At 61.0% G+C, this 25,687-nt stretch overlaps 1 protein-coding gene across 4 annotated transcripts in view; it reads left to right on the top strand.

Moving 5' to 3' along the window:
• Positions 1–7,446: 7,446 nt before the first annotated feature.
• Positions 7,447–25,687, top strand: part of PRDM16 (PR/SET domain 16) — a 314,562-nt gene continuing 296,321 nt past the window's right edge. For all 4 annotated transcript variants that reach the window (XM_081057129.1, XM_081057127.1, XM_081057128.1 and 1 more), the window contains exon 1: positions 7,447–7,575. In XM_081057129.1, coding sequence (XP_080913255.1) covers positions 7,539–7,575 — 37 coding nt within the window. In that variant the 5' untranslated portion in view covers positions 7,447–7,538. The remainder of the gene's footprint in view (positions 7,576–25,687) is intronic.

Genomic DNA, 25,687 nt, shown 5'->3' with positions numbered 1-25,687 from the left:
GAGAAGGTCACTGCCCTCCATGGGTCCACTCAGAGCCATGGCCAGACCTTGTTTCTGTGGGAGGAGGGGCCAGAGGGTGGCCGGACTCTGCCACTAACAGTCCTGCTCCAGCAGCCTGCAGAGCTCCCAGGAAGCACGAGGCTCTGCCCTGCAGGCTGCCATCCCCACAATAACCTCTGGCTTGCCTGCCTGCACATTACACATTAAGAAATTGGGGCACCCAGGACGCTGGGGTGGGGGAGCGGCCCTAGGGTCTCAGAGGCTGTAAGGTAAGGTGCCTTCTGTCCTCACCCACCCAGCTGTCTGCTTGCCCTGGAAGGAGGTTGGGGGGGGGAGGTTCATAGCACAAACACATAGGGAAGCAGCAGGGAAGCCCTCCCATGTGCATGGGGGGCAGTGCCCAGGCAATCCCTTTGCTGCCCCCCCAACCAGGCTCAGCATTCCCATTAGAATTCCATTGATATCATGGGGGAGGATTGCTCAAGGCTGGGACCATGCCATCTCCACCCTAGTCCCCAGGCCTGGCACATAGTTTCTCCTCTGGAGGTCCTTTGACCTGCCTGGGCTGTAGGGGGTTTGGGGCCTTGTGCACGTGTACCTTTGTTGGGGGGCTTTTGGGGTGAGATGCAGGAGGGAAGGATGGGGGGAACATCTGCCTTTCTCTGCAGGTGGCAAAGCCTGGGGTAGTGGACACCAGAGCCAGTTGCCTGAGTCCTGCTCCCTTCCTGGACACGAGGTCCTGGGCTGGCAGCTGGGGTAGGGGCAGAAGGCCCTGCCCCTGGAGGACATGCAGACTGGTTCCATCACCTTCCGGCCACGCAGCAGAGGTAATTATTTTCCCTGCCGGGGGCGGTCCTGATCTCCACGCCTTTCTTGTTGGCTCAGGTAGCGGAGTCTCCACCTTCCGGCTGCCAAGATTACAGGTTTAGTAGCAAGCAAAGTGGGGCGGGGGGAGGGGGTGTCTGCTTGGGTGCCCCGCTAGACACTCCATTCCCCTCTTTCCTCCCGCATGATGCTGCCTAGAAGCGGTGGTCGGCCTGGAAAATTTGCTCAGGTCGTGCCCCCTCCCCCTGCTCTCCCACCCTACCCCCCGCAGTCAAAATTCGGACGCTCGTTTAAGAGGATAGCTGCACCTGGGCTCCCAAGGTCCCGCCCCGAGGGCCCCGCCCAGACGTGCCAGACACGCCCGGTCCCAGCACCTGGAATGCCGCCGTAGTCCCGGGGGTAGCGTGGGGAACCCGGGAGAGACCCGTTTTGTTCCCGCCCCGACGGAGCTCAGCTGGGACCCAGGCCTCTATCGCCCGCCCTTCCTTCCCGGTAGCCCCAACACTCGCCCTCTGCAAGACATGGGGTGCGGGGTGGACCACCCTAGAGCTGGAGCCTGGTGTGTTAAACCTCCCTGCGTCCTGGGCCCCAGGGGAATTGGAGAACACCGCCCAGAGCGAGCCAAACCGCTCCAGGGGGGGAGCTGGACCCTCATCTTCCTCCACCTAGCCCTGGAGACGGGAATTCGAGGATGGCGCGAATGAGGGGGTGAGCGTGAAGAGCAGGGATGGGCAGAGATCGCCCAAGAACAACATCGCGCCCCTTCCGCTGTGGCCGGTTCCTCTGAGCCCCACTGCGCAAACGTGGCCCCAAGGGGCTGGCTGCGCGGCCCCTGCTTGGCGTTTTCCACTCGTCCTTTCTCCCTCCAACCTCACATACACCCGTGAGAGGGGCACAGGAGGGTCTGGTTCCATTTCACAGATGGGGAAACTGAGGCGTGGAGGAGAAATCCACCGCAGCTCCCTGTGCAGGGTCGCATCTGCAGGGTGTGGAGCCCTCAGGAGCAAAGACCAGATTTCGTTTCCAAACTAAGAGGGTCCGCGGCGGTGGGGGGAAGGGGGTCAGGGACTGCGGCCCAGAAGAGAGAAGGAGGGGCCTTTGCACAAAGAGGGTGCAAGCCGATTTGGGGAGTCTCCTCAGGTACCAGGCGGCCAGGCCAGGGTCCTCGGTTCTGGGGCGAGGGCTCTGGGGTGGGGTCGCGAAGAAATGGCTCCCACCGCGCGGCTCCCGGGACTTGATCGCCGGAAAGGCGACGCGGTTAACCGTTTTCGTTGTTGCCAGGGCTCCGGCCGCGCGCAGCCAGAGCCGGGAGCAGGAGGCGGCGGCCGCGTCCACGAGGGCCGCGTCTGGAGCGGCCACAATGCCACCTCCGCCGCGCGCGGCTCCGAGGACCCTGCAGGGCCAGGACGCGGGGGGCCGGCGGCCTGGGGGTGCGGGCGGCGCGAGGGCCCCGCTCCGAAAGGTGCCGGCCCCCGGGGGCACGCGGTGGGCGCGCCGCTCAGGATCCACGCAAGCCGAACAACGGGATTCGTTGGCGGATTTTTAAGGGTTCTCGGCCGGAGGGGGAAAGCGTGGGAAACCAATTCCGTTTATTGCTCCCCGCGGCCCGGCCGCCCGCGCGCTGCAGCTGGAGCCCGTGGCTCGGCGACCGCTGGGTCCGGACCCACTGTGCGCGCCGCCGAGGAGGGGTCGTCGGGGCTGCCGGCACCTCCTGGAGGAAAGGTGTGGGTCCGGTCCGGGCGCCTACTCCCTGCCAGGCTCAAACCGGGAGTTCAGGCCCGCGGCCTCCATCTCTTAAACTAAAAATGAAAACAAAAACCAAAACCTCCCGGTTACCACCCACCCCAAACGGCACGTGGCAGACCCCAGGTGCCTGCCTGAGAGTGCTGGGGGGTCCTGAGAGATTGTGGCCCCGGCCGGGACTCCAGGATGCAGGTGGGCAGGGAAATCTCGGGACCTTCCCGGGAAGCTGCTCATCTTCTAGGACGATGTCCGCCTGCCCCAAACACCTGCGTTTTGCTGCAAGTTGGCTGTGTGGTCCGCATTCCTGGGAAGTCCCGGCCGCCAGTATGCCCCGGTCTCCCTGTGACCCGCTGCAGACCCGGGCACCGGGTGTGGGCACCCAGAGGCCTCCACTCGGAGCGGCTTAGGGAACCGCCTTGCACAACGCTTAGGACCTCCCTGAGCCAGAAACTGGGACCTGTGTCCTGCCCTTGAAATTGATCTGGGTCACAGCGAATTTCCCTGGGGCTGGGGTAGGAAGAGGGGCAAAAGGGGGCCTGCAGTAGGAACCCAGAGCCCAGGAGGCTCCGCCGGCCCCAGTCCGGAGCGAGGCGTGGTGCCGGAGAAAACACTGCCAGAGTGGCGGCCTCCTCGGGGGAGGAAATGGCCCTGGAGGATGTCTGTGCCCTGCCCCCACCCCAATTCTTGACCAAACACTCGAGCTAACTATTCGCCCCAGGCTGCAAGGCCTCTGCGTTCAGTCCCCAACGCGTTCCCTGCCGGGAGCCAGGACCACCATGTTTTCTCCTCAGCGGCTGGTCTCCAGTTTGTCCCTGAGCATACAGCCTTCCGATGTTCAAATCTGGGAGACGTTTCCATCTAGTGTAGAGCAGGGGAACGAGCCCAGAGGGGAGACCTTCTATCTCCGTCAGACTCAGTGCCTCACGTGGAGGTTGGGGTGAGGCCTGGTGGTCTGGACCCCTTCTGGGGCAGTTCCAGGTCTTAGAGGAGAGCCCATGTGTAAACTAAGGGAGAAGAACCTTTATTCTCTTAGCTACTCAGTGTCTTTCTGAGCAGGAACCAGAGCGTGAGCAAACCTGGAGTCTGATAGAACCCAGAGACTGAGTGCCTGACAGCCTGCAGCCGAGCTCAGGGAGCCCAGAGGGGAGCATGGAAGGAAAGCGGAGAACCCAGCCAGAGAACCCTCTGCCCTATAGGTGGCTGGCCATTCCCACTGCCCAGCACGCAGTCTGTCACAGGCTCCTTGGGGCCTGAGGGCCTGGGTAGGGGGGCTGGGCCAGCTCTGACCCTGCTACTCCAGGCATACAGACCTCGAAATGAAGACCTCCTCTACAGAGGCCGAGCCTCTGTGAGTTGGCCAGGAGCACGGGTCCTGGCCGAGCAAAGGGACCTTCAGCCGGTGTGAGAGCGGTTTTACTCCCTATGAGCTTCTCGGAAACCCGGGAATTGGGGACTCGCCTTACTCGTTGCCATTACAATGCCCGCTACAGAACTTCAGGACTGGCTTTGCTCCATCTCCCAAACATGACCCTTTCCCAAAGGCGTCCCCCTGATGCTGGGTCTCCAGCTGCACTGCCCTATGAGCTGGACAGGCTGGGAGTGGGCAGAGCCCCGGCTGAAGTGGATCGCACTGCCCCAGAAGTTGGTGGTAAAAGTCCCTGTTCCAGTCCCCTGACCCAGCACTGAAGTGGGTTCTGAAACTCAGAGTGGAGGGCATGTCTGTGCAGCCAACCCCCAGCTCAGCAGCCCCCGACAAGCCCAGCGGTCACTGGGGATGTGGTGGACAGCATGCCCATCCCCAGGGCAGGGTCCCATTGGCGGCATCGGCCACAAGATTTCCCACAGCCTGGCTCACTTTGAAAACTTCCCGTAAGCCTTTCAGTATTACCGAAATGAAAATTGGGCTTCACTGGCCCACACCTGTTCCCCTAAGTCCCACATGTCCTCGGGCAGGACGCAGAGCTGGGGGCCCCCAGGAGGACCTGCCTTTGATTTTCCCTGCTTCACCCTCTCTCTGTCTGGGATTCCACAAGGTCTGACCTGCTCTCCATTCTAAGTCTGGCCACGTGGGGGCAGGGCCTGGTCAGGCCAGGGCCATGGCCTTGGGGATGGCCTGTCCAGGCGCCTGGAGCTGATCGGCTGATTGGAGAGAGCCCTCACGCACAGGGGCTGCAGCACATGAAGATGCCTGTCTCCCGGGTCAACCTTGATTTCCAGAGCCCTCTCTCTCCGCAGGCTGGCCCAGATGTGCAGTCTCACCCCCAGCCCAGCAGGGTCCTAGCAGGGGGCAGGGAAGAGAGTGCAACCTGGCATTCCCCCCACCCCAGCCTCCTGCCCTCCTTCCCCAGGCCCTGGTAGGGTGCAGTTCCAGAATCTATAGGGTGTCCAGGCCCAGCCTGGCCAGGGCTCTGAGGATTTTAATCGACTCCTGAGCTGAGGGAGGGGGCAGAGAGAGGGCCTGAGTGAGCTGGGATGCTCCAGGAGAAGTCTGGGCCCTCCCAGCCTTGGGGTTACTGGCTGCTTCCAGGGCAGGGGAGCCAGTACTGGGCTGGGCTCAGGGGTCTGGAGGAGACCTACTCTGCAGGTGGAAGGCTTCACAGGCACCCCATATTCTCCCAGACCTCGTACACAACCTCATTGAGAGGCTCCCTACAAGGGGTCCTAGAGTGCCAAGATATGAAGGTGACCCTGCGTTCTCTCTGGCCAGCAGCTCTAGCCAGTTAGGTCCACCGGTGAAAGCCTGCCTTGGCTGAGTTAGGTGGGCAGTTCCAGAGCTCCGGGTTTCCAGCTCCCTTTCCACCTGCCTCTGTCAGTGACCACCCTCCCCACCCTGGAAGTGGGCAGGAGTGGGCTCTCAGCTGGCTAGGGCCAGCAGCAATGCCCTAGTCCCCGTGGGCACACTCCCCACCGAGTTGTGGAGAGCCTGGTAGCAAGGCCCAGGGACCCTCTGAGTCCAGCAGTACTGCGCTCAGCCCACGGGGAAAGGTAGTCCGAGTGTTTGGGGAGGGAGGAGGGCGAGAGGCCCTCGGAAGGACGGGCGGGCACTGGCGCTGGAGTGCCCGGGACGCTCAGTGCTGCTGCCGCGGGCAACACTCACCTAAGGGCAGGAAACAGCGGAAGAGACAGTCAGTGAGAACCAGAGCCGGGCAGAGTGCCTTCTCCGTCGGGGCAGTGAGCGGGGTGCAAGAGTGGACACCCCCAAGCAGTGGGAGTTCTGTTGGGGTTCCCTTCCCGGCAGGGAAGCGGCTGCCGGCTTAAGAGGCCCAAGGCCCAGAGCTGCACCGGCACTGGCTCCTGCCAAGCCCGGCTCTGTCGGGATTTTCCTCTGGGGAAGGGTTGGCCATGCACCCCTCGCCCTCAGGGTGTTCCTGCCAGGACCCTGGGGTCTCGGGTTTGCTCCCTGGCCACGGCCCGCTCGCCTCTTTTATGATCAGAGAGCCCCGGCTTGGAATGTAAGTCCCAGGGAAGGCACTGCTGGTCTCACTGCACAACACAGGGGAGGGGCAGGAGCAGGAGGTCTCCCAGGTGGCAGAAACCCCAAATTGCGGGCTGGACCCCTTTCAGGCTCAGGCTGACTCTGCAACAGCTCCAAGTCCTGCAACCTGGCCGAGCCCTGGTCCTGGAAGGGCCCGGGGATCGGCCCTCCGGTGGCTTCCAATTCATTTTGGAATCCCAGACATACACACTCGACTGAGGAATTCTCACTGTCCCCACCATGTCCTGGGCCCAGACATCCTGCCTGCCCCCAGCCCAGCCCTCCCGTGCGGCGCCTGGGAGTTTGAGGGCTGAGGGCAGAAGGAGAACCCGGTGGGCGCCCGCCCCCGCTCCTCCACCTGCTCCGCCGGCTCTCCCACCCTGGAAACACCTGGCCCGAGCGAGGCGAGGGGGGAGTGTCCCCAGAGGCCCGGTCCCTGGAGGTGGTCCAGCTCGTGCGCTCGCGCGGTTGGGTACTCACCTGGGGGCCGCAGAGGCAGGAGTTCGCGGGTTGCCCCCAGGGCGGAGAGGTGCGGGGACGCCGGGTGTGCGGACAGCTGTCCCCGCGATGCCTCCCTGGTGCCCGGCGAGTTGCTCCCCGCAGTTCGGCGCGGGACCGAGGGCGGCGGGTCCGAGTCCCGCCCGCGGCCCGGGCAGTGGCGGAGCGCGGAGCTGGCGGCGCCGCCGCTGTTGTTTTTGAGACCAGAAGCCCGAAGCAGCGGCGGTTGGGTGGGGGCAAAGGGGAGGGGCAGGGGCCGGGGAGGGGGCGGCGGCCCGGAGGGGCCTTCGAAGGAGCCGGGTTCGGGTGTGCGGGCCCGGACACCCCCTCAGCCGCTGGGGCCAAGGGCTCGGACCAACGCGGGAGAGGGAGAGAGGAACGCGGGCTATAGGGAGATGGTAAACCCAAAGCTTTTTAATCAGGACTGAAATGCAATAAAAGGAAGCAAAATCAGCCAGACCCGCGTCCGAACTGTCGGCGCGTTTGCCCCACATCCGAGGAAGTCGTGAGGGCAAACGCAGCCGCCACTCTGTCTTCGGCCGGCCGGGGCGGGAGCAGCAGCGCAGCGCGACGCACGGGAAGGGTGGGGGGATAGTCACCTCGCCTCCGGGGCCACCTGGGTCCTTTTAAAGTGTCCGGGGTGCGGGCCCCGGGCGGGAGCGCCCAGCCCGGAATGTGTTCTTAAAGGGCCAGTTCCGAGCTGCGCTGAAAAGGGGGGTGGGGGAAGGGGGCGGGGGGAGAGAGAAGTGAGGTGAAGCCCGGGAAGGCCGAGGAGAGCCCCCCAATCCCGCGCCGGGGCGGCGGGCGGCGGCGGCAGCGCGACGATGAGGATGATGAATACATTGCAAAGTTTTTTTGGCCCCGGCGAGGGGTGTCAGATTGAGTGCTCTGTGCGCATGTGCGAAGGTGTCCAAACTGACAATGCTGGGGAGATGAAGATAGTGTGTGGCTGCTTCTGGGCTCAAGGAGGAGGAGAGAGATTCCGCGAGCCGACACCATGCGATCCAAGGCGAGGGCGCGGAAGCTAGCCAAAAGTAAGTCTCCTGCGCTCGGCCGCGCCGCGCCAACGGGCCCGGGCCTCGGGGCCCGGGCGTCCGGGCCAGGGGTGCGCGTCGGGGCGAGGCCGGCGCGCCGCAGGCTCCTGGCCCCCACAGCGGCCGCGCGGCCCGGGGGCTGCTCCGCCTCTCGCGCTCCGGGGCGGCCGGGCTCGGCGCGGAGGCTCGGGGCGCCCGGGCCGCGCGCTCCCCGAAGGCGCCGGCCCCCTCCTCGCCGAACCCCCTCCCCCCCCGTCAGGCGCTCGGGCCCGGGAACCCGAGGCGCGCGGTGGGGGCCAGGGAGGGGGGCGGAGGGGGAGGGCTGGGGGTGGAGGGGAGCGAAAAGCGAAAGTTAGCGAAAAGTTGACGACAGGGGAGAGCAACTTTTTCCTCCTCGCTCGCTCTCTCCCTCTCTCTCTCCGAGTGGCTCTCAGTCCTGGTCAAATCATATTCCGGGCTTTTGAAATAGTGGGCGCTAGAGCACCGCCTTTGGCGTCGGCCAGCCGGGCGCGGAGGAGGGAGACCCCGAGCCGGGGAGGGGGCGGAGGAGGGGGCGCGGGCCGGCGCCCACCGGCTCCGCGGGCGCGAGGGCACGGGTGGCGAACGCAGGACAGCCGCAGCCACTTGGGAAGCAAAATGGAGACGTGTTCCTGGGCTTGGAACTATGGTCGTGAAGTTTATTCCCACCGGTGTCCCGCGCGGCGGAGGGCGCTCCTCTGTGACTCCGGCAGCCCACGCGGGCCGCCCAGGCGCCGGTGCCTCCGGCCGGAGTGTCCCCACCCGGCCGCCTTCCGACCCGCTGCGGCCGCCACCACCCTCCGCCCCGCTCGGACCCTCCTGCACCCGTTCGCCTGGCACAGCCGTGAGGCCCGGCGGGAATAGAGCTGCCCCCGGCGAGACTGCCCGGTTCCCGGCCTTACTTTCTCTTTCGCTGCGTCTCGGGCCGAGCCCCGGGCTCCGCGCGCCCAGCCCTCCGGCTCCGGGTCCTCGCCGCCGGCCGAGTGCTCCCGCTGCCTGCGCTACCGCCCGCCGCTGCGCCTCGGGGCCACCCGTGCGCCCTCCGCGCCCAGCGCCAGCGCCATCGGCCGGGAGGCCCACGGGCCCGAGTGGCGTGCAGGTGGGGGCGGCGGCGCAGCGCGAGAGTGCGGCTCCCGCAGCCCTGGCCGAGGCCCGGCTGCAGCGAAGCGGAGAGCGCCGCGCGGAGCGGAATCGGCCCCTCTGCTCTCGCTGCCCGCTTCTCTGCCGGCCGCCAGCCCACTGGCGGAAGGGGCGCGCGTCCTACTCCTCTTGGGAACCCCGCCCGACCACCAGGCAGCTCAGCCCGCGCCTCCTCGGCCTGACCCGGCCGGGCCTCGCAGCGCTCGGGGCCGACCCTGAGCGTGAGCCCGCTGGGCGCGAAACTCCCGACAGTTTGGGGACGAAGTTCTGCTCTCCGGGTTCGGTATTGGCGCGGCGCGGCCCGACAGCGACCCGGCGGTCGTAGGCCGAGGCCGCGTGTCTGGCTCGCCGGGGAAAAGCAGCCTATGCGGGACGCCCCTGCACTCCGCCGGTGGCTCTCGGGGCCCTTCGGGAAGGCGCCGCCGCTTTCCAGCCCGTCTCCTCTGCCCAGTGCTTCTGGCCTCGGCCTCCCCGCCTCTCTCTCTCGTAACCTCTGGCCCCTCTTGGTGCGAACAAGGCCCCCGGTTTGGGGTTGGCCCGGCTGCGCACGCGCTACCTGACTGCCGGCAGGGGCGCGGGGTGTGCGTGTTGGTGTGCATGTTGGGGTCTGCGTGCAGTGTGGGCCCCCTCAGAGTCTCGGTCCAGGCTGCCAGCCTCCCGGGTCAGCCTCTCTGAGGAAGGGCCTGAAGCTGGAGAGAGAATGTGGAAAGTGGCCGCGCTCTCTCCTGGTCTTCGCTGCAAGCGAGTGGCGCTCAGCGTGCCTGGCGGCAGGGAAACTTCCCATGCCCCCAGCAGGCGGCCACTCTGGCCACCATTCTGGCCTTCTCTCTCTGTCTGCCCCACCTCTGCCAGGTGGGGAAGGTTGCCCAGGCCAGGTTCTGCTCAGGACCTAGATGGTGGCTGGCAGCCTCCAGCCTAGCCTGGAGGCCAGAGGACAGGACCAAGGGTAGGGCGGCACACAGGTTTCCCCTTCCTGGGAGGCTTTAGTGAGAAAAAGCACAGGCGAGCAGGTCTGTCAGGCCCAGACCAACTGGAGCCCACACCAGGGCAAACATTGGGGACCCCTCCTTCTTGGGCCCCACAGCTGGGACAGCTGTCCCAAGCCCTCCCCAAAAATGGTGGTGGCTGAAGCAGGCACAGAAACACGCTGCCTGCCTGACACAGAGCTCAGGACCCGCTGAGGAATTTCATTTCAGTGGACAATATTTTAAGCAGATGTGGATATCCCAGGGGACCTGACTCTATTACCTGAATCCCAGGCAGAGGGCAGCTCAGGGCCACCAACAGAACCTCCCCCTCTAGGCCACGTAGCGGCCAGGGCCAGGGGCTGGGGCTCGGGGGAGAGGTCATAGTTACAAGGCCAGTGTGCAGGGCTGGGCTGTGCCTGCAGCCATGTGCTGGGCAGGGAAGGACTACCAGGTGGGTGGGTGTGACCGCCTGACTCTGAGCTTGGGGGGCTGCACCAGAGGGTGCCTCTGGGACTGTAATTTCGTTTGTGTTTCCCCAGGACCCCACTCCAGGGGGTCTCTCTTGCTGGGCCTGCACTCTGGGGTCCTCCACTGGGGGCTCTGAGTTGAGCTTTCCAAGGGCAGAGGCCACTGGGCTGCTGTTCAGCTGCTGGAACACCCACCACCTCCTCAACCTGGGCTTGGGAGGCAGGAGGTACAGTGAGGGTCACAGGTCGTGTCCAGGGTCCCCTCGCACAGGCTGGGGCAGGGCAGGCCTGTGGGGGAATAGGGCTGTCCCTGCGGAACATTTAAAAACAAAATGCCTGACAAAAGCTTTGTGTTTCTGCCTCTGTTGTGAGCCAGGTGGGCACAGTTGTGGTCCCTCCTGACCTCTGTGCAGGGAAGGATGGGCCCCAGGAGGGGCCTGTGCGCCTGTGCCCAGCCAGGGGCTCCATCCAAGCAGCCCCTGAGGCCTAGTCCCGGTGGAGGTGACGGATCCCACGGTCTCAGGCACTCCATATCCTGGGTCTGGGGATGGTGGCCTATGAATGACTCCCGCTTAGCCCCTAAAGTGAGGGTGGGGCCTGCGACCTCTGCTAGATGTGGCTTTTCAGTGTGTCTTGTGTGTGTTTCAGGGTGATGTGTGTGAGGAAGGTGACAGGGTGGGGGAGCCAGGCTGCAGGCTGAGCTCCCAGCCCCTTCTTTCTTCCCCCTCCGCCGCGGAAACAGGCCAGGCTCCCTCTCTGCTGGCCGCTGCCCTTCTCCCACCCGCGGAAAGTCTGCCTTTCCACCATTCCTCTGCCTGGAGCTGGGCAGCAGCCTCCTGTTTGCACGCCTGGTAGGGGAGCAGCGCCAGGAACTGTCCGGTGGGACGGGAGCGTCTAGCCCGCTTCGGGCGAAAACGCGGAGGCAGTGGTGGAGGGGCGGGGTGCAGGGCTGCCGGCCAAGGCCAGGGGCCCTGCAGCGGTGCGCAGAGGCCCCAAGGCTGATTCCGCGCTCTGCTGGTGGGTGTGCCGTGGCTGGGGGCCTTCTAGAGGAAGGCAGGGGAGTTACCAAATCCTGTTTGTGGAGTGACCTCCCGGCGGGCTCCCCAGAGAAGGGGAGCTGCGCTCTATGGCCCCCCACACCCAAAGCTCGTCCAGCGCTGCCTGCTTTTCCTGTGTGCTGCTATCGCACAGCAGGTGCGGGCTAGGCCTCCCCCACCGCCCTGCCCTCGGCTCCCGCGCACCCTGGGTCCCCCTCCTGAGCAGAAAGCAGGGCATGGGACTTGGTACCTTTTTCTGTTGAGAGGCTAGGTGCTGATGGTGGGGTGGGGGGCTCCCCCCACCGGGCTCCTAGGAGAGGCCAGCCAGCTCTCTGGGCCACTTTGGGCGTGATTAGCCCCGTTTTATTCAATTCGGAGGCAATTAGGGATCCTTGGGGGGCTGGGGCTGGTAATTAAGGTGATGTATAATTAGAGTTTCAACAAAAATTATCCAGGATTAAAAATCTTTTGAATAATTTCGTTTAAAAATTTCAAATAGTGCTAAATACAATTTATCAGGGTTTGAATCAAACCCGTGTAACAAGTCTTGGACGCCGCAGCTCATGTCGCCGGCGCAGGAGGACGGGGAACGGCCAGGACGCCGTCCCCATGAGGGAGAGAACTTCTCGCAGCGAAGGGAGCGCCGGGCCTCGCTGCGGGGAGAAGGGTGGCCGCGGGCGCAGGCCCACTCGGTGGCCCAGGGCTCCAGACAGCGCGGGCCCACCGCGCGGGACCTGGGAACCGCGGCTGAGCCGACGATCACCGCAGCGGCGCCGGGGTCTCCGCACACAAAGTCGCGGCCAGCAGCCGCGCGGAGGGAGCAGCGCCCGCGTCTACGCCCGGCAGCCGGACGCGCCCAGGCGCCCCTGACCCCGGCCCGGCGAGTACAGCTCCCTCCACCTCCTGGGCTGCGGTCCGGCCCAAGCGCCCCTGCCCTTGGCTTCCTGGACAGAGGAGGGGGGGTTCCTCGCCCCGACCCCTCGACCCTCAACCCTGGCCCACACTCCGCGGGCGGCTGGCCCATGTTCCGTTCGCAGTCGCCTCTCAGACCTGGGTGCAGAGAGAGGCCGGATCGGGTGGGTCTAAACGGGGCAGTGGGGGAGGAGGAGACGGTGTGGAGGGGACCCAGGTGGAAGGTGGAGGTTGGGCTTTCCAGGATCGACCCCACCTCCCGTGGACCGCATTCGCTGGTGCAGCTTCCCCGAGGTGATGTGTGGGCCCCGCATTCGCTCCACGCACCTGCCTGCCTGGGGAGGCCGGAGCAGGCTGCAGCCTGAGCCAGGGTCGCTGCCCCGTCCCGGCCCCTGCCGATGCGGCTGCCTCCAGGGAGAAGGTCAGGGTTCCTTTAGAGGTCACTGTGGTCCACGTGGAAGACATGACCCCATTCCCCTTCACTGACCCTGAGGAGGCTGGAGTGTGGCGTATCTGGCACCATTTTTAAGGGGTAAGAAAACCAAGGGACAGAGACAGAGAGGTCAAGTAACCCACACAGATCACACAGCAAGTTGAGGGTGAAACTGAAAGTCACTTACATAAAGCCCTCCCAGGTTTCTTATTTAGCAACCCCTCTACCCCCACACTGCAAGCTGCAGGTATTTCCATAGGATTTTAAAAAGTGTGTCTGGGTTTAAACATTTTCCCAAGGCCAGTGCTCAGCTTGTAACAGGTCTGCTCTCAAAAAACAAGCAAGGCATCACTGTGCTTACAGCTGTGGGTGCAACTCAGCCTCCCGCAGGCTGGCTTTTTCCTACTCCCAGGTCTGGACTCTCCCGTCGCTCTCCCCACCCAGCAGGCGAGGCGGGAGGCCTGGCTCTGGCTTCTCCAGCCCCTGGTCTGTGTGTCCATGTCTAAGAGCAGGTGCAGAAGAGTGGAAGTGCCCACCACTTGCCTGCACCCCCATCACTTAGTGCCTTTTACCTGAGTGAATTCAGGAGGTGTAGGACCTATCTGCTCACCCCCCCACCCCCACCCCACGTCTGGAGGGAAATAATCTCCGCCCCTCCCCTTAGACAATCAGGGGGAGGTGGAGCTGCCTCTGCATGGACCTGAGCACAGGGCAGAGGGAACTGGCAGCTCAGTTGCTGGTCCTGCCTGGGCCGGCTGCTGTTCCTCAAGTGTGGGCATTTCCTAGGCTACGGCCAGGGCCACGGGTGGCAGTTTTGGGCCACCTAGTTCTCCCCAGCTCTTGTGGGCCCAGGGCAATGCAGGGCAGGCTCTTCCTGCTCTGACCACTCTCCGTCTCGGGTTTTTGCCATCAGTTCCTCTGGGGTCCGGTCTCTCCCGAGACTCTGAGGAACGATGTCCTCCCTTGGGCTCGCAGAGAGGAGTGCCCTGCTCCCAGATCCATGTTTGTTTAATAGTTAACATTCTGTGCAAAACAGGAGGGAAGTTAGAATCTGGTGAAGGCTTTGCTTATTTTATATCCACTATAACTATTTCTGTCCATGAAAATTGGCTTAATTATATCAATGGAATGTTGCTTTTTCAATTCTGTATGCAATTAGTCCGTCTTGCCGGCTGCAATTTATTTTAATAAAAAAATAAACCAGTGGTGTGTTCAGTTCCTCGTCCCCTGGGGACAAATGCGATTGGTGTGTTTAATTTCATTAACTACAATGCGGCCTACTGGAAAAATGTATAAAATCAGCTTTATACAGCTTAAACACTGGCATTTGAAACAAATCATTATTGCATTAGCTGTCACACTGGTAATTCTAGAATCTAAGGAAAAAAATATATTATGGCTGTTTTTATAACCCTTTGCAAATGCACTGTTAAAATAATTTATAATCATTTGAAAACAGGGCTGGGTCCTGGTGAATATTTTATCTCCTCTGAATAAGGCTGCGCGTTGTCCCGTGTACCTCGCGCACCCTGACGTATGTGCCATTCCCAACTCCAAGCCCTCCTCTTTCAAGGTGGAGGCAGTGGGGGCCGGCTGTGAACAAGCCTAGTGAGCACGGGCTGATTTGTTCATTCTGACCAGACCCCGCTCTTGCGGTGGAATATTTGGTGCAGTGACAGACGCATGTGAAGTTCGCCAGGTCAGAGGGGACCGCCGAGGCTGGTGCTGCAGAGCCCTGGGTTTCCCTAACCTCCCCTCTGGCCTCTCAGATGGGAGGAGGGCTCCATAAACACATAGAGCCTTACAGGCGTGGGAGGAAAACCTCCCACTGATGGTGTTCCCGAGCTCCAACTTGGGGAAGTGAAGGACTACCTGTGCTCTGCTCACCTCTGCCACCACCCTGCTCGGGGGAAGCCAGAGAACCAGTGACCGAACACTGCTTTCTGAACCTGCCCAGGGTCTGCAGAATGAACTCAGTTAGGGGGTTCACTAGACAGAGGGAATGCATTGCTTCTTGGTGGATAATACACTTCCAGACGGTGGGCGCCTCCCGTTCGCACCCCGTTGAGCGTGGCTGTGGAGGGGCATGCCCCAGTGTGTGTTGGGATCAGCCTTATCAGCGGAGTCCTGGACCAGCCTGAGCCGAGGCTGCGGCCCATGAGGCAGGTGATGGGGCCGCTTGCCTCTTGCTCCCCTGGGTGTGTGGCTAGAGATGGTTAGCAGGGCCTCGGGGAGGGGTGTTGGGCAGACTGTGGGCTCCTCTGGCCGTCTGTCACCTGGTTGAAATGCGCCATGCCGAGACCTGACTTGTATTGCTAAAAGCCCGACAGCCGGCCGTTGGCCTGTCCCCGGTATGGAGGTGGTAAGGGTCCACATTTGGCAGTAGAAGGGCAAAGACACAAGGTCTCAGCCTCCCTGCCTGCTGCCACTGTCCCTGTGTAGATGCCTTGGGTATCTTCTAAGGGTCTGTCCCCTGCCCCACCCCAGGTAGTGCCCAGGGTTATTAACAGGAAGAAAAGACCTTAGTGGGCTTGGTCTGAGGCCTGGTACCAGGACGGCTGTCCTGCTGATGTGGGAGGGGAGGGGTTCCCAGCTCTTACCTGGGTTTTCTTAGGGGATTCCCAGAAATATCCTTGGGCATTTCTGGCCACATTGAGGACTATCCCCTCGCTCTGCCCCTTAGCCTCCTGACTCACCTCATGGATTTACGTAGATTTCATTGTTTCCTTTTGACACAAAATTTATATTCTATGATAATTTTCAATGTAGGGTGATGGTGGGGCATTACGGGGCACAGGCACACCATCTTTGGGTCTGAAGCTCCCTCCTGCTTCTCGGGGGGTGGCTGGTGGGGCCGCGCAGGGAGGACCTGTGCCTGGTCTCCCCAGATACCTGGCTCTGGGACCACACCCCGTGGAGGTGACCTCCTTATGCCCAGGGTGGGTCCTCAGGCTTGTGGTTTGCTTTCCTTTTGGTAAGCTGCCGAGTTGAGAAATTAATGGCTTTGTCTACTTTCTTACTTTAGAAAGAATAACAAAACCAAACGCTTCGTGCAAATCTCCAGCTCTGGGCCGTGGGTGCCCTGCATGCTGCAGCAGAGGCCTCACATGGAGCCCTGCAGCCGCCGCCCTGGGACAGGGCTGGGGGCACGCAGCTCCCTCCAGCGCTGCACCGCCTGGAGTCCCACTCCCAGGTCCCCACACCCCGCCTGCATCCGGCTCTGCCAGCACGGCACCCCTCGCCCCCTTGCCACCAGTCACCTTTGCAAAATCAAGGAAAGGGGAAGCATTTGGGGGAATAAAAGTGAGCTATAACTTGGTTGAAGGGTTGCAGTGTATGTATGTGTGTTCATTTGGACCTCATGCTCCTGCACTCCCAGCCTCAAGCAGGGATGACTCCACAGAAGGTTCTGGAAGGGTCCAGAATGGAGTTTGCTGGGGCGTCCTGGGGCAGTCAGAATGGCAGGTGAGTCCCGCTCCAATCAGACAGGCAGTCAGAACTGAGTTCTGGTTTTCTCTCTTTGGCCTACGTGGAAAACTGCTTTGTCAGTCCTCGGCCTTCCTCTCCAGCCCTTATGGGGGCCATCTGCGGGTCCTATAGGGGGTGCACAGGCCCGGTGGAGGGTGTGCACCCCAGCCTCCCCCCCCCCCCCGCCTCCCCCGGTGCTGCGTAGCTGCCCAGGCTGCCCCATCACAAAGCCCGGCCGCTCACCGGACTGCCTGGCTGCAGCTAAGCAGCCGTTTGGATGCTGCCATCCACCTCAGTCCTGACCTGAAACACACACGGGATCCTTAGCTCCAGATTTTACTTTCAAATTGGGGAGCACAGATTCTCAGCCCAGGTCGGCCCCTCTGCTGGGTGGCCAGGCACTTGCCGTGCTCACAGGCCCTGACTCCCTCTGGCCGCCTTCCTGGCCCTTCCGCCACGCTGGGCCTTTTCTATCCTTGCATCTTTCTTCAGGGTCTAACAGCTGTGGGCATCTGCAGCCGCTTCTTACCAGAGGCCTCTCAGTTCCTCCAGGGGGTGGGGGGTCTTCTGTTGTTTGTGCGGCTCTAGTCCATCTGTCCCTTCATCTCTGGCCCCGGAGCGCAGCACGTGGCCCATGGGACTACTGCATATGGGCCTGAGACCTGCTCCCTGGGGGAGGGGCATCCAGAGGAAGCGTGGTCATGTCACCATGCTCTGGCCAGTGTGGCGTGTCTGGGGGTTCACAGATGCCCAGAAGACGCTCTGATCCGCAGTGGCCAGTAGGTCCTTATCCCGGAGTCTAGGCCTGTGTGTCCAAACTATTGGGAAGGGGAGAAATCCAGATTCAGCCCAGCAGGCCACCCCCAACCCCAGCACCTTGGGGGACAACCCACTGTCCCCATCCCTGGCCTGGCCTCTGTGCTGGTGGAGGGTTTGCCAGAGCCTCCCCGTCCCCCAAAACTAGCTGCTCTCTTTCAAATTAGAAAGGCAGAGAAAGAGGGCAGAAAGGAGGGAGGGAGGCGGGAGAGGAGGCTCACATACCTGTGTGCTCCTGGGAGCCCCTTCCTCGCCCTCTCTACCTAAACTCAGTGGCTCACATGCAATTTGTGTAGCGTTCCTCTGGTTGTGGTGGCAGGCAGGGCACCCCAACATTTCAGCACACGGATAAAGTGCCTGGGTGGGCGTATGAGGAATGGAAAGGGAATATGGCCGGGAACTCTTCCCTGTGACACAGTGGAATCCCCGTATCTGCATGCAGTTGCTGGCAGTCAATATTGTGCGTTAATGTAGACTTACGTAATAGACTGCCATCGGTCTTTCCAGCTGCCTCTCCGAGGGAAAGGGCCGTGCGCTGAAAACACTCATACACAGGTATCTGCTCAACGGACTGTTACAGCCCCTTCCGAGAGGCCCCGGTCACATTGGCCCATAAAACATTTAAACACAAACTGAAAATGATGCTCAGGGTAGAAGCCCCATGGTGACCCCAGGAAAGTCGCTGTGCTGCTGGGCAAAGCCCGGGGCATCGCTCCTCGTCGAGCCCTGTCACCTCCTACCTCCCTCCTGCCATTTGGTCCAGAGCCTCTGTCACTCCCTGGCACTTCTGTGCCCTCAGGTGACGCTCTCTCCGTGAAGGTTCAGAATGAGTCCATCGCCCTAGGTCTCACACGTTCCCACGGAGGCGTTTCGCCTTCCGTCCGTCTGGGAAAAGCGACATGATGAGGTCTTCACTGTGCTAGAAACCAGCGTCTCTGGCTGGTGCTGCCCTGACAACCATTTCCAGCCCCTAAATTCAGAAGTGGCTGCTGGTCACTCCTCTCCCCATTGGCTGCCCTGCTGGCCCAGCCTTGAGCGTGCACCTGGCATCAGGGTTAACCGCCAGGTGGTCCTGAGGACTAGTTCTGGGGTGTCAGTGTGGGGGACCTCACCACGCTGCTGGAGGCTCCCGGGACCCCTTTTGGATGGGAGTTTATGCCCCAGAGAACATCCATTGCTCCATAAACACTGAGCTGCTTTAGGCTGTAGCAACCGGCATGGGGCACGGTGTCCACAGGGCTGTGCCACCTTCCTCACCCGTGCCACCTGCCACCTGCTCGTCCCCTCCCTGGGAAATCGGGCCTTCCATGCAAATTGCTCACAGCTCTCATTCCTGGAAAAACCCGTGCATTCTTGAACTGCCTGAAAACCGGGAGCATTTGTTGGCCCGAAATGACGCTGCGTGCGGAAGCACCGACGCTGACCCTTCGTCTGGTCAACACGCTGGGAGGGTCTCCAGGGAGAGCACAGCCATGTCCACGTGTTTTCATGTGTGCTGTGTGTTCACATGTATGCGTGCACGTGCACCTGTGTGCAAGCATGGGTCTGAGGTCGGAGACTTACCCTCAGGCTGGTTTTGTTGTTGTTTTGTCAGTGACATGGCACCGTTCGTGACCACTTGTGCTGGGCACGGAGCCCCTCGCTTGCACTGCCCCCTCCCACTGCTTAGCTCTCCGCGGTCTCTGGCCGTGACTGCAGCAGCCGGCCCGAGTCGTTTGCAGCTGCTTGTGCTGGGAGAAGAGACTGAAGTTCAAAGGTGGCGAGAGGAGTGTCTGCACTTTCCCGCACGTTTATAACCCCCTAGAAGAAACAAAGAGGAGAGGGGGTTGTTTAGATAATCCGGGGCCCTAGTGCTCACATTTAGAAAAATTAGGCCCTCTTGAAAAATTACAGAATTATGCTGCCAGTGTCAGGTTCCGAGATAATGATGTGTCTGTGTGCGAAAATATTAAATTGCAATAACACGCCTGGGAGGACCTCTCTGAATAGGGTATTCAGTTCCCAGCTTGGGCTGGACATCAAGCTAGTGACTGACAGAATACAAATGGTGTCAGGAAGCATTGGGGGGTGTACAGCCCGACTCCGCTGTTTTTATCGCTTTCTCTATCTCGGTCCATCTAGCCATCCTTTTATTTAATGAAACAGCCCGACAATGTGGCTAATTATTTATTTATCATGTTAGCAGGAGGAAAAGCTATCAGAGACAGATCAATTTTTCCCTGGAAGTGATTTGACGTGACTTAAAAAATAAGGCCCGCTAAGATGCTCTGGGCTCTGTCTGGGTGTCTCCCAGAGTCCACTTCACAGGCTGTGCTGACGACCCATTTTTTAAAACACCGAGCGGCCCACTGCAGGGCTGACCATGGGTTTCTGCGCCGAGGACCGCGGTTCCTGGCTTCTTCCGGGTAAATGAAATCTGAGTGGCAACAAGTAAACCTGGGGCAATGGAAGGTTTTTCTTATTTCCACAGAGCCCATGGAGACCTGGCGTCTCTGAAAGGAAGTCGGGTGAGATGGGGGTCCTGGCCCCTGACTCTCGCAACTCTCCCCGTGTCCAGGGAGCTCGTGTGTGTGCATGTGCGTGTACGTGAGCATGTGTGTGATGGAGAGGGGGTGGAGTTTTAGTGGCTGCACGTTTGGCTGAGTGTCCTTATGAACAAAAGGGCTGGAAAAAAAATCCACTGGAGAGAAAGAATGCTCAGAAATCAGGGGGCAGATAGCTGGCCCAAGGGGGGCTCTCGTTTCACGGCTGAGAATCAGAATTGCAAAGCAAGGGGGCCCCCAGGCTTAACTTTCTTTCCATCGAAGGTGTTAATCTTACCTTCCAAAGGTTAGATAAAGCCGCTCAAAGCTGCTGTGTGCTATTGAATCGCATCTGCTAATTACGGCGGGGATCGAGGTTCGAAGCCCATCTCGGCCGCCCCGCTGGGTCCCCAGGCTGGCAGCCTGGATAAGGGATCTTTCTTTGCTCCAAGTTCTCCTTTTACCCTGGGTTTTAGGTTGCCTCCAATGCTGACAGACTACCCTCGTTCAAAGGGGAGGGGGCGCTGATGGGCACGGTGAGGGTGAGAAGCCCATTACCGCAACCGGGGTCCCGCTGCCCCTCGGGAGTCCCCCTCCTTGACCCACAGACTCAGCAGGACAGAGTGAGGGAGAGGGCCGGGCGTGGAAGAATGCAGCCTTGCGTTTTCTGACAAAGAACCCCCGATTCTTTATTCAACAGGGTAGAATAATACTTGGCGTCACCTGCAGGGCCTACCGACTGTTGGAGGAATACAGGGAAATGGTCCACAGACAGCTCAGCACAGTGGGTTTTCAAGGACATTGGGACCTCCAGGACAGCTGTGGGCCCCCGGGGGATCTGTGATCACAGTGCTGGTTCCATCCCAGGGTGGTGGTCACTGGCAAGTGAGCATAGGCCGGCCACAGGGTGCAGGGGAGAGGCGGCCACCTTGGGGCCCGCATCACAATGACATCCCTCCTGAAAGCCCGTGACACTCACAGAATTTGTAAAAGCAAAACCCTCCGTCCCTACCCGGCCCAGAGGCAGAGGCCCTCAGGGCCCGGGCAAGCAGGCAGGACTGGGTGGTGAAGCCCGGCTCCTGTCATGGTGGTGAGCGTCCCTGCTGGGCACTGCAGGCCTCTTCACACACTTTGTCCCTCCGGCTCCCGAGACACCACAGTGTCGAGTGCATCTGCACCAGCGGCTCTTGGTCTGTACGTCCCGAATTCCAACTGCGATGAGCTGTATTCTCACCTTAGCTCCTCGGACCAAACCAGAGGAACCTGATGGGCCGACCTGCCGGCTGAGTGTTGGCCCTCAGGCCCCTGTGCCACCGGGCAAAGGGGAAGGTGGCCGGGGTGGTGTCACCTTCCGAGAGTGGTAGAAGCCTGTGGGGCCCCACCCAAAGGAGATTTTCTGCTCCCTGCAATCGTCAGGAGAAGCAGGTCCCCTGTGGGTCCCTCGAGAGCACCTCCAGGCCAGGCTTGACTGGTGTCAGAGGGATAATGGCCCGGGCCTTGGTCCGGAGTCCCCCTCCGCCAAGGCCGAGATGGGCAGGAGAGTTGCAGATAAGCAGGAAACCTGGGGTGACTGAGGAGGCCCACAGCTGAGGGTAGATTGAGTTTTAGAGAAGGGGAGAGGGGCGCCCTCAGGAAGCCTCCTACACCCCTACCTGGGCTGAGGTTGGGGGACACGTGCCAGCTCCTGGACTCTCTGACCTGTCCCACCTCTGCTGGGTAAGGACAGAGAAGGGACTGATGGCTAGTGTCATGTGCTCCTTCCCCGGACCTTCATCCTGGCCTACAGGGCTGGGGGTGTTTCTCCAGAAATGGTGAGGCAGATGTGGGGTCCTGTTCACCTGTCCACTCCAAGCTGCGACAGCTGGAGTGGGTGCCTTCACCCCGTCGGTCTGGAAGGGCCAGCCTGGGGGTGGTTGGGAGATAAAATGAGATCTGTGTGCTGGACAGGGGTAAGCACCTGTGTCCCTCATCAGACACGGCCCCCACCTTCTCTGTCCCTTGCCCGACATTTCTGACTGGCTCAGATGGGGGGCAGGAAGCGACTGAGGCCTCGGGTAGCGACTGAGGGTGGGGGGACTTCAGGGCACTTGAGCACGGGACGTTGGTCTCTGATATTGTCTGCAGGACCGAGGCTGCCATTCTGTCATTGTTAACAGGTATTTTGGGTTTGTGGAACTTTTCTCGCACCGGCCGAAGGCAGATTTTGCGGGAGTGTATAGGGCTGAGCAGTCTCCGGGGGCCTCTGGCTGTGTCTTATAGGTTTAAAAGGTCGTCTGAAATATTTTGAGGAGGGGAGAACAAACGGATCCCAGCGATAAGGGTCTGGTCTCCTTGCAAGCCTGTGCCGACATGGGTGGAGGCGTCTGGCTAGAGGAGCTTCAGGCCGGAGGGTTGTCTGGGCAACTTGGGCTGTGTGCTATCTGCGTGACTGGGGCAGGCATCTTCCCTGGGTGTGGGGCTCCCTCCACCCAGCGTCCGGGAGGAGAAGAGCCTCCTGCCCAGCAGCCCACCGGGCCGGGCTTTGGGAGTGTTAGACCCTGTCTCTTGGGGTCTCTTGCTTAGTTTTCTTCCAGGGGATTTGGGGGTGTTGACTGGCAAGTCCCAGAGATGAAAGGGGAAGCTGTTTCCCCTTGCTCTGTCATCATCCAGCTCCTGTTCTGATTCTTGACAATGTGTCTTTGGCGTCACCCAGGTGGACACACTTAGGACTCGCTCAGGGACCCCTGGGATAATGGGGCTTCACTGTAATCAGTGTGTGCACAAACATGTACACCCCCCCGCAGGTACACACGCTTATGTGTGCAATTGACACACGTACAGCTCAGTCACACAATGCAGTGTGTGTATGTGAACACACGCAGGTACACACACACGTACGCATGCGTGTGCACACAGTGCTCTGTGTACACAGACATGACTCCATGACCCAGACTCTGGTTTTAGTCTTGGACGGTTAGGGGACTGACACATAGATAGCAGATGGAGCACATGTTTGCAGGCAAAGGGGACGCCCGTTCAGGGGGCTGTCACTGAGTCTCAAGAGGAGAGGGAGGCTGGGACAGCCAAATCCAACTGCAGGACCACGGGCTCCCTCCGGGAGAAAGGGTCTTGGCAACTGCCAGGCCGGGAAAGCCTGTCCTTCTCCCCTGGTTGGGACGCCGGTCCAGGTGGGCCCTGGGGTGTTGGGGCCCTTCCCCCTGGGGTGGGGCAGGCAGGACGGGCTGGATCTGGTGTCATGCAGACCCAGGGGCACAGGGTCCCGTCTGGCCCTTTCAAAGGGACATTCGATCTGAACCCTGGGGCCCAGTAAGGAGATTCCTGAGCGGAGCTTGGGATCAGAAGCAGTCGGCGCTGGACAAAGCACTTTGCACCGTCCTTGGCTCTGGCAGGAGGCCCTTCCTGGGATTATCTGCCCCCTGGGAGGCGTGGAATTCTGGGGGCCAGGGGCCACGCAATACAGAGCTCACGCAGGCCCCCGATAAAGCGGGCTGCTTTCTGAGGCCCTTCTGTCGCCGAAATTTGAGGTGCGGCCCCAGAGTGGAGGCCGCTGGCCCAGGACATTTGAGCCAGGGAGGCACCGTCCATTCTGCCGTTACCCTTGGGAATCAGAGTCCAGGCCGTGTCTGCCGGTGCTTATACCTGGGTCTCCCAGCTCACCCCACCCCCGCACTTAAGAAACAGTCTGGAGGGCGGCATTTTACTTCCCAGACCCAGCTGTTCGCAGGCGTCGCTGTGAATCAGATGCCAGGCCCAGTGGACCCGGCCGTGGAGGGAGGGCAGGCGGGGAGGCTGCAGTTCACTGGGAGCCAGTGGGTCCCTGGGCGGAGGCACCAGGTGGCCCCCACATGTCCCTCTGCAGATGCCGGCCCGGCGTCTTCGGAACTACTGAGCATCCTGACCCCTCTGTCCCCGACTCATTCCCGTCTTTGTCAGGGCACATGGGGGCACATCTAGTGTGGTACCCAGGACCCGACTGACCCTCTAGGACGTAAGTCCAGTTGGAACCTGAGCGAAACCACAATGTGCAGGCGGCATTGCGACCTTGAAGAGACAGACGTGGATGAGCCCCCGCAGTTTTGGCGGGGTGCTACAGACGACCTGAGGGGCCTCTGAGGCAGCATGGGGTGGGGGGTGTCTCTGCCTCAGTGGCTCAGAACCAAACCGCTCTGGGGGGCAGACGGACTGGTCTAGGAGCAGAAGCTGCATGAAGTGGGTGGGTTCTGACTCTCGATCCGGGTGAGGTGTCTGCGCTCCTGGTCTGGCTGAGTGGGTGAGCAGTACAGGCTTTGGGCTCAGACCCCTACCAAATTCTGCACCCACTGCCTGCAAGCTGTGACCCAGGCTTCTCTCGGCCTCTGTGAGCCCAGCGTTCCCATCTGTGAAACAGGTGACCCATACCTCGTGGGGCTGTGATTGAATTGAGAATGGACCTCCCCATCCCTCCTGGAAATCAGTATCCTGCTCCCATGGCAACTGGCCTTCTGGGGCCACGGCAGGGACCACGGCAGGTCTCCTCTGGGTGCCTGGGTGACCTTCCTGGTTTTCAGCACAGGCAGCAGGAGGCCCTCAGCCAACACCTCCCCCCAGGCCTGCGGTGGCCCCAGTTGAGCATGGCTATGGGGACGTCCTGAGGCCGCCCCAGCCTCATGCTTCCCTAGGCCCCAGAAGCCTGTCCAGCCCTGAAAGCTGGCTCCCCATACACACGTGTGGGTTGACGGTGGGCGGTCAGCTTCTCTGGAGCTCTGAGGCTCTCTATGCCTCGCCCCAAATCTGTTGGTGTGCACGCACACAGGCTTGGCACCTTCCTTTAGCCTGGTTCAGGGGGGCCTCAGAATGTGTCCACGGGTGCCATTGAAGGTCATGGTGTCTTGGGGTGGGAAGCAGTTGTCTCTGCCTGGGTCCCTTTTTGTTTACACCTCTCAGATCCCTTCCTCTCCGGGGAGACAGTTGGGTAAACTGAGGCATGCTCAGGGTGTGCTTGTGCATGTGGAAGTGCTTATAAACTGTAAGTTGCTTGCCTGGCGAGGTCCACATGCAGAGTCTCACAGCCAGGGTGGCCAACCTGGACGGCAGGGTCACTGGTTCCGACCCCAGGCTCAGTGTCCTTTCAGCCTGGAGTGCGCCCTGCAACTCAACCCCAAATGAGAAAATTCCAGTGGTGGAGGGGCCTAGGACCTTCCTGTGCAGAGACCTGCACTCAATGGCAGTCTCCCCATACCCCTGCCTCCATGCACCCTCAGAGCAGAAATGCCTCGAGTGCACATGTTGGCCTGGCTTCCCGCTGCCGGCCTCCTGCCTGACCTGCCTCCGCCTGTTGTATTTTCATGTGGGTACTTTGGTCCTGTTTGGGAGCAGGCGGCCCAAGGGGAACCCTGGTGGCTTATCTCGCTGAGCCTCGGCGGTGTCGGCTGGCACCTGTGAGCGCTGGGCCCAGAGCTATGCAGAGGAGACCCTCCCACTTCGCCCGGCCATCACCGTCCCCTACCTGCCACTTTTCAGGGGATGATTTTATCAAGTCTTTCCACTTTTGGAGCTAACGAAGGATTCTTGACTTAATCTGTCAGTGCTTGCCCTGCTTATTTATTTATTTTTATGAAGTATGCTGTTAATTGGGCAAACGATCATACCAGAGACTTCTGCGGAAAACGGGAAGGCTCCTGAAATTACCACCAGCGAGGCAATTATGTGACTGAATTCCACAGCCCGACATGGTAGCTGGTACCTCCAATGAAAGAGGGGAAAAAAGAAAAAGACAAGGACAGACAGAAAAAGGAAAGAACAAAGCCAAAGTCTGCAGGATCGTGATGCTCAGACTGTGTGTCTTTGTCGTGTGGGCAGCGAGGCCTCCTGCCAGAGGAGAATGCCTGCGCCTGGGCCTCCTGGAAAGTGGGGGGGGGAGGTGAGCAGTTCCTCCCTGGGCCCCCCCCCCCCAGTGCTGCTGCTGGCCTACCCCGCGGCGGGGTCCTGAGGGCAGACGGAAGATGGAGCATGTAACCTACAGCAGAACAAGACCCTGCAATGCAGCTCCTGCTGCACCCCATGTGGGGGTCCAGGAGCGGGGGTGCTGGGAGTACCCGCTGGGTCAGTCTGCCTCTCACACGGCCTAGGAGCCCCAACAGAGAAGTGCTGTCCACATTGGGGTCGGGTCAAGGGTCCTTCCTTGCACTTGGCAGGCAACTCAACCCCAAATGAGGAAATTCACATATTTTGGGTTTGTGGGAGGGAGTTTTTAGATCAGAGGAGGACATTTAAACTAACTGTGATTTTTTTCTTTTTTCTTTTTTTTGGCAAATAAACTCTTAGTCAAGAATGCCCCATCTGCCCCATTCCC

This window comes from Rhinolophus hipposideros, assembly GCF_964194185.1.
Source record: "Rhinolophus hipposideros genome assembly, chromosome: 8".
Classification (NCBI taxonomy): domain Eukaryota; kingdom Metazoa; phylum Chordata; class Mammalia; order Chiroptera; family Rhinolophidae; genus Rhinolophus; species Rhinolophus hipposideros.
This window is presented reverse-complemented; position numbering and strand designations above follow the sequence as displayed.